This window comes from Dioscorea cayenensis, chromosome 17 (genome assembly GCF_009730915.1).
Source record: "Dioscorea cayenensis subsp. rotundata cultivar TDr96_F1 chromosome 17, TDr96_F1_v2_PseudoChromosome.rev07_lg8_w22 25.fasta, whole genome shotgun sequence".
In the NCBI taxonomy this organism is placed as follows: domain Eukaryota; kingdom Viridiplantae; phylum Streptophyta; class Magnoliopsida; order Dioscoreales; family Dioscoreaceae; genus Dioscorea; species Dioscorea cayenensis.
The window spans coordinates 9,390,222-9,397,834 of NC_052487.1; the positions used below are offsets into that span (position 1 = coordinate 9,390,222).

Genomic DNA, 7,613 nt, shown 5'->3' on the forward strand with positions numbered 1-7,613 from the left:
TTTTGGTGAGTATTGCAGTAGGTACTGTAGAAAAATCACTGTAGAAGTTACTATTCATAGCTCGCAGGAAACAAAATTCTGCAAATTCATATGGGCGTGTGAAAATTCCACATGCCCGTATGAATGCCCGATTCCAGCCCTTATAAAAGCCGCGATTTCAGACGTTTTAGGGGATTCTCTTCCTATCTTTTTCCCATCTTTGGAGACGCTCGCGGGTAGGGTTTGCAGAGGCTTTGGCTAGGTCTTTGGAGTGGTTCTACGCCCTTTGATGAGGGAACCCTTGGAGAAGATGAAGCAACTCCACAAAACCATTGATACGGACTACAAGGGGGTTTTATCTATAGATAGCATGCTTTTACTTTCGATTTCATTTTTGATTGTATCTTACTCCATGGAGAGCAAGAGTCCTAGTGGGTGCATAGACTTGTAAACCCTAGGATAATTTTGTTTCATTGACTCTTGATTTTTTTCTTTAATTGATGATTTAATTAAGTTCCAACCTTGAATGTTTGTTGCATTGATTTTCCCTTAGAGTGACACTAGGGTTGAGAATCTATCTTTGTAATCTTTGTGGATGAGTGATACACCATGAGGGTTAGACAAAGCAAGGTTGTAAAGGGTCGAGAGGGTGAGTTAAGAGGTAGCGGAACGTCCAATTTCCCTTCTGACGTGATTTATCCTACCTCCACGTTCCAGAAGTTCTTTGCGGTCATGATAGAGTGAAGTGCTAAGAGACAAACTCCATTGGGTCTTAGTTGTGCAAGCGACAGAGTGAAGCGTTGAAGTAATTTTTAGTGTTGGGGCTTAATTGTGACTTGGGGTCTTTCGAGTAGACCAAAAGGTTAGATCTATACTAGGGAATAGGGTTTATCACTTGAAGTCCCCAAAGCTTTATGCAACCTCACACAGTGTGAGGCGCGGAGAGTATTCTTTTCCACCGGGGCATAGTGTAGGGTTAGTCACGGTTGACCTTATGTTTGGGACCGTGTGTTTTAGGATGTCTATGACTCATTAAACATCAGTTAGGAGACATAATGATTAGTCTTGCACTTGAAACAATAGTCCTAGGGTGAGTAATGTCCGGGTGCCCCATTTTCTATCCATTGTCTCTGTTTATATTCTATTGCATCTCTTTCTTCTTTGCTTTATTTTTACTTGCACCGATATTGTTCACATCCCTCTTGAATCATCCTCACCATAGTTCAGTAGCAATTCTAGTGTTTCTTAGCACTATTCCCTGTGGATACAACTATCCACTCACTAGGGTACTTTATTACTTTGACAACCCATGCACTTGCGGTACACACATACAAGAGGTATGTCAGTATTACAAGAGGCGCAGATCATTCAAGTAGTAAATAAAATATCGTTCGAAGGAGGAATTTGTTGCTAACTACCAATTTCGTGCAATTAAGGTTATTTATATGAATCGATAGGTATGTGATTGTGGAAATAATAAATTATGAAAACTAAAACTAACAAAATTAAGGTTACCAATAGCTTAGTTGATTAATTCAGATTTCAAGGGCTTCTAGGATTAAGTTTCACCACAATAATAGATAAATATTGACTCTTTCTTGGTTAAGTTTAACTATTTTGAAGGTGGAATATTTAACGATACTTACCATTTTCTTTCAGAATATAGTGAGGTATTTAACTTAGAATAACTCCTACTTTTGTGGTAATTGAATCTAATTAGATCTTTTAAGTTCTGTGACATCCAGTAATCTCAAATAATCATAATCTAGGATTTCAAGTTCAATTCTAAGATTTAGAACACCTTAGTTCACATTTCTATCCTTATTTTGGTATCTAAAATCATGTAAATATGAGTGGTCCAACTCATTCAGAAGTATTAAGTACCATAAAATTGAATCAAAGGCAAATAAACATTAATATAAAAAATGAAAGTCAATACATTGTCTATTCTCTAAACATTGGATGAATCCCAATCCTAAAAAATAGATCTACTCATTCATATTTGATTTATAAGCTTAAAGGTTCATATCAATCATAAATTAAAACATGAAATAAATCAAAGAAAGGAAAAAATGAATCTCCTGATCCTCTATGCGTAATGTTCTTGTAGATCGATGAATCTCTCCCTTGATCTTTGTCCTCTTTCTCCTTTTTGATAGCTTTACATGATCCCCAGCCCTTATAGAAATCATATCCATGTTATTCTCGCTAAAGCTCATTTAAAGTCCTTTTCCTAGCGTTATAAAGAGGAGGGTTAAATTAGGGTTGTGATAGCAGTAAAAATCAATACATGTATTAGCTAGCATGGCGAATTGTGTTTTTTCTAGGCTTTAGTCTTTTGAATTTCTACACCATGGCCCATGGTTGTGGTAGCTGCCATAGGTCAGTCGCATTTCAAATAAGGCCAAATTCCATTTATATGCATGTAAATTGATAAAGAACAATAACTTGAACCAGAAAAGTAAAATTCAATAAAAAAACACAGGGAAAGATGCATTACCGACTAAGAAATAAAACTTATAGCTATTAAAATTTATTGTAAATTTAACACTTATCACTTAACGATCTCGGGGGTTGAAATCTGTTCCTCAAATCATCAGAAGGTAGGAATGTAATGCCCCATCCCACGGGTCCCACATGTGACATACTGGCACAACAACCCAGGAGAGGTCAAACACTGTCTCTATCTTGGATCACCGCAAGGCTAACCTATTCCCTGTACAATACTACTGTAACAATAAGGAATAATTCAACAATAAATATATACAACAATCCTCCTACACATGTCCATCAAGTTAACACAAGTTGTGAAACATAGATAATCACAACATGAAAGTCATAATAATAACAACAATCCCAAACACTGGGTAGAACATCTCATAAAAGACTTACACCAATCTGACATATATGAGGATTCATAGAAAGGAAATACATAATATGTTTCATCAAAACCCTAGTGGATCCACATAATACATGCCAAAGTAATATGATAACATACACAGCCTCAATGATGATACAAACACAAACTCTTGTGAAGCAGTTCACGCTTTCATCCTTACACTGTGCTATCACCTAGAAGGAAGGAAGAGGGAGGTGAGTAACTAGGTTACTCAGTGAGGGACTAAACATGGAACTATAGCTCATACATGATTAAATAAAATATAATGTCAAAAATATGCTTTAAAGTTCAACAATGATAAAGATATTATAGATAATTAGAATTCAAGCTTTCTTCCATAACATGCACGATATTACCCTTTTGAAATCATCAAGAAATCCAAAACCATTCATAGATCCAAAATCATACATTCTCTTTCAACAACACAAAAAGTCAAAATTTTAAGAAATAAATAAATCACAATTTTGATAGTGTCATAAATAGCCTCTAAAACCCTCCATTGCTAATCGTAGCCTTGATTAGGTCAGGAACCACTAAGATGCGCATCTCTTGGAATTGCCCAATGGGAAGCCCGTGTGGTGACTCCGGACAACCCAATAGTACACTCTTTTCAGGTTCTCTATGCACCTCCTAAAAGGGAGGTATCCTCAAATGGAGTCTTCCACACCACCTCTAACAGGTCGCCCCATGGAAATTCTACTTCTTACTACAGTAAGTACTGGGGATCCCCCCTTATCACCATCAAAACAAATATATATCATACAGCTCGTAGGCTCATTGTACAACTCAACACAATAATAGAAGTCTCATCATAATGTCACATGTTTCCACACATACAAGTTTCACTCCAAGAGTGAGTAAATTGATCGTAATATCTTTAATGAAATCCTTTTCATCAAGAAAACATAAAAATTTAAGAATAATCCTTGAAGATACAATTCAAGTATAACTTCATCAAAATGTATATCAACTTAGTTTGCATAACTCATTTAACATCATAACTAGAATATCAAGTTCCATGAAAATATCCATATGAAACATATTTATACATATATGTTTGTACTATTTATGTGTATTTGAATGAATTGATGCATGTTTTATGGTTTAATTAGTTCCATTCATGTTACAAGCCTCAAAGAAGCCTAGGTGAGCTTGACAACGCAATTTAGGAAGAAATCGGCAATGAGATGATGACACACCCCTTGCGTGTGACCCGCAAATGCACAGGTTTGTTGAAGTAATAAATCCCAGGTGAGTGGGTTATCATATCCACAAGGAATAGTGAATAGAAACACAACGATTGCTACTTAACTAACTGAAGATGAAATAATAATAGTGTGTATAAGATCAATATGAATGAGACTAAAGAAAATAAGAAAAAGAAGCACAATAAAATGAGACGGAAGACAATCGATAGAAAGTGGGGCACTCAGACATTTCTCCCCTAGGGTTATTGATTCAAGTGCAAGACCAACTATTATGTCTCCTAATTGATGCTTAATGAGTCATGGAAATCCTAAAATACACGGTCCTAAACCTAAGGTCAACCATGACTAACTCTACACTATGTCTCAGTGGAGAAATCGCTCAGTCTCAGTACCTCACACTGTGCAAAGTTGCAAGAAGTTCTAGGAATTCCAAGTGATAAACCCTATTCCTAGATACACTACACCATATGGGGCTTTCAGCGGCATTTTTATCAGCTTTTAGCGGCGTTTATAAACGCCGCTAATTTAATGACAGGCGTTTATAATAAACGCCGCTCGTAGTGCCGCCGAAAACAATGTCGTTATTTTAGCGGCGTTTATTAAATAAACGCCGTACTATTAGCGGCGTTTCCTTATAAAACGCCGGAATATTTGTAAGGAACGTATACATATATGCGCATCAAACTAGTGGCGTTTAACAAATAAAACGCCGCTAATATAGCGGCAATCATAAGTATGAACGCCGTGCAAAAGTGTGGTATGTAAATTTCAGAAAAGTAAATTAGCGGCGTTTAAGTAAATAAACGCCACTAATATATTGGCGTTTTAGCGGCGTTCATTTATATAAACGCCGCTATTTGGATCTGTTTATTTCAGAAACGGTACGAAATTACCGGCGTTTTAATGATAAACGCCAGTAATGTTTCCATCTTCTAAATGATGTTAAAAGCTTTCTACTCGGCGCTTATATATAAAACGCCACTATATAACGGCGTTTTCTTGAATAAACGCCAAGAAATGATAGTCTTTCCCGGCGCTTTATAGTATAAACGCCGCTAAACTTTTCTGAATACGCTTTCTTCATTTCGCACTTTTTATTTACGCGCATTTTTTTACAAAAAAACAATGGTACTATAAAGACCTATAATCCGCGATTCAAGATAAGAATAGTCACATTGTTATCTACACACCAAAAACACAATAGTTGATATTTAAAAAAATTTCAAAAACAATTAGAAGTTACAAAAGAGATCGATATTAATTAGTACATAATTTGGTTTGTGATTCTTGTCTTCCGCCTCCAAAATGATACAAAGGAAAACAAAGACAAATAAAAAAATCAATCAACACTTGATGAATGCCACTACTCATCTCCGTAAGTCGGTGCTCGCAATTAAAAAAATAATAATAAGAAAAGATTCCACGATGTTTTTAAAATTTTAACAAATAGCTACAAACATAGAAACATTGCCACTTTCGAAATACGTACCTGTGACTGAGAAGTTGAGCCAGCTGGGTCAACTCCAGGGATAGTAACTCCAGGAAATCGAGTTTGTAAAAACCCAAGAAGAGCATTATATCGAGCACATTCTTGTGCACGTTCTTCCTCACGTTGTGCCCGTTCTTGCTCTCGCTCCTCTTTCAATTGTTGCATTTGTTGTTCCATTTGATTAAACCGCTCAACAAACTCACTTGATTGGGCGCTTGAGGTAGTAGAAGTTCTGCTAGTCGTACCCCCATAATAAGTTTTGAGTGTTGGACCCAATCCAAGCCCTCTTACTCGCCCACATCGTTCTTTTCCAATAACTTGTGTCAGAATTTCAGTTTCAACAATCTGCATATCCTCATCCACTGTTTCACATTCAGCTAACTTCTCATTTGCTTTAACCTGTATATATTGAAAAAATTTATTCTAAAGTAGTCTTATATTGTGCACCAAATTACAAAATAAGGAATACTTAAGACATAATTATTACCATAATTTGTTCAGTTTCCACATTCATGTGAGAACCATCCTTTTTAGTGTGAGTTGCTTTAAAAAATTCGAGCCGTCCTACTTTTCTTCCATTGTGAACCTCCTACAAGTGTTTAAACCAAAAAAAATTGTTTGAATCACAAACATCAAGAGATAAAAGTAGAAGACATCATTAAAATACAAACGAAAGTAAAACAACAACATTTTTAATTCACACCTACAATTTAATTCTTAATATATATTTGCCTACCATTTCCTTTTCCTTTCTAGCAAAGCTCTTTGATCCAGAGGTATGAGTATATTTTTGTTGTTTTCTGCTAGCAACCCCAAGTCTTTCTGAATCCTACATAATGACATATATAGTAACTTAGAAATAAGAAAGATATTACAATTTTAGTAAAATAAGTAAAATACATATTCATACCTCTCCTTTATTTGAATACCAATAATCGACTAATTGTTCCCACTGCCATCTAATGGTTGTATTTGGATGTTTATCTTTGTTCACTTGCATACCATCTTCTCGTTTGAAATGACGCTTTTTCAAATCATGCTTGTAATCTCTCCATTTCTTCCCCAGTGACTTGAGCACATACTCTTTTGAAATCTCAAGTGCAAATCGTAACTAGTTGAAGACATTATAAACAATTTTGTTTATCAATGTAACTTGATGTTTTTATATTTATAGAAATAACATTTGAACAATTCAATTATGTGGGTTTACCTCAATAAATTTGAACAATTCATCCTTCAATGTTTTTGGCACTTTATGCCAACTCTCATAATGGATGCCAATTTGTTGACCGGTTCGAGCAAGCATGCCGAGAAATCCAGCCAGTAGTTGCGCTTCCGGCCCAATTGGTTGTCCCAAATGATTTGCACTCACCACAATCCTCTCCTCTGGTGGTAATGACCACAAGTCTTTCAAAGTAGTTCGGCCTCTTTTCTTTTGTTGTCCATTTCTATCAACTACATATTAGTATAACATAAGAATATTAACACAAATATAATAAATTATGATTAAGTTTCAAGATATGAAACGAACCTGCATTTAAATTTTCTGCTTCACTAACTGCGGGCACGTTCTCTAATCTGGTACTATTATTTTGGTTTGGCACTTGTTCATTGTGATTTGAATCAGCTGAAGATGATGTGATCGAGCAATGAGGAGTAACATGAAGTGATGGAGCGGATCTAGTAGAACCAATAGGGGCTGCTGAGTTGGAGTTGTTGGTGTTGCTCATTCTAGCACCCACACCATCGTCACACCCACTACCATTATTTGGAGCATTAGTTGGAGCAGGTTCTGACACGACCATTTTCATTTTGTTCAATTTTAATTTCGGCATATTTTCTCTTATCTGCATCATATAAACAAAGACATGTTATTGTTTTGAATGAATCTCCCATACATGGAAGTTCTTGTCTAGTGGAACAAAAATAAATAAATAACAACAAATAGTTTATATAAAAAAAATACTAATAAAATATAAGAAATAAAATGCTAACAAACTAAACAATAAAAATGAAAATATGACCATGCACCACCAGC

The 7,613-nt window shown here is 35.5% G+C and overlaps 1 protein-coding gene across 1 annotated transcript; it reads right to left on the reverse strand.

Moving 5' to 3' along the window:
• Positions 1 to 5,256: 5,256 nt before the first annotated feature.
• Positions 5,257 to 7,380, reverse strand: LOC120281112. Its single transcript, XM_039288036.1, has 7 exons — positions 7,107 to 7,380; positions 6,786 to 7,030; positions 6,486 to 6,686; positions 6,312 to 6,404; positions 6,063 to 6,164; positions 5,576 to 5,974; positions 5,257 to 5,268 (listed from the first exon to the last, which is right to left on the reverse strand). Exons 1-7 carry the CDS (start codon positions 7,378 to 7,380, stop codon positions 5,257 to 5,259), a joined length of 1,326 nt encoding a protein of 441 aa, XP_039143970.1.
• Positions 7,381 to 7,613: the final 233 nt, after the last annotated feature.

What these genes read in the sequence shown, in the direction of transcription:
- LOC120281112 (XM_039288036.1), bottom strand. Translation starts at nt 7,380, where the DNA reads ATGGTCGTGTCAGAACCTGCTCCAACTAATGCTCCAAATAATGGTAGT. An exon ending in GGTATTCAAATAAAGGAGAG is followed by an intron (nt 6,405 to 6,485) that starts GTATGAATATGT and finishes GTCATTATGTAG; the next exon opens with GATTCAGAAAGACTTGGGGT. An exon ending in TGGAAACTGAACAAATTATG is followed by an intron (nt 5,975 to 6,062) that starts GTAATAATTATG and finishes CAATATATACAG; the next exon opens with GTTAAAGCAAATGAGAAGTT.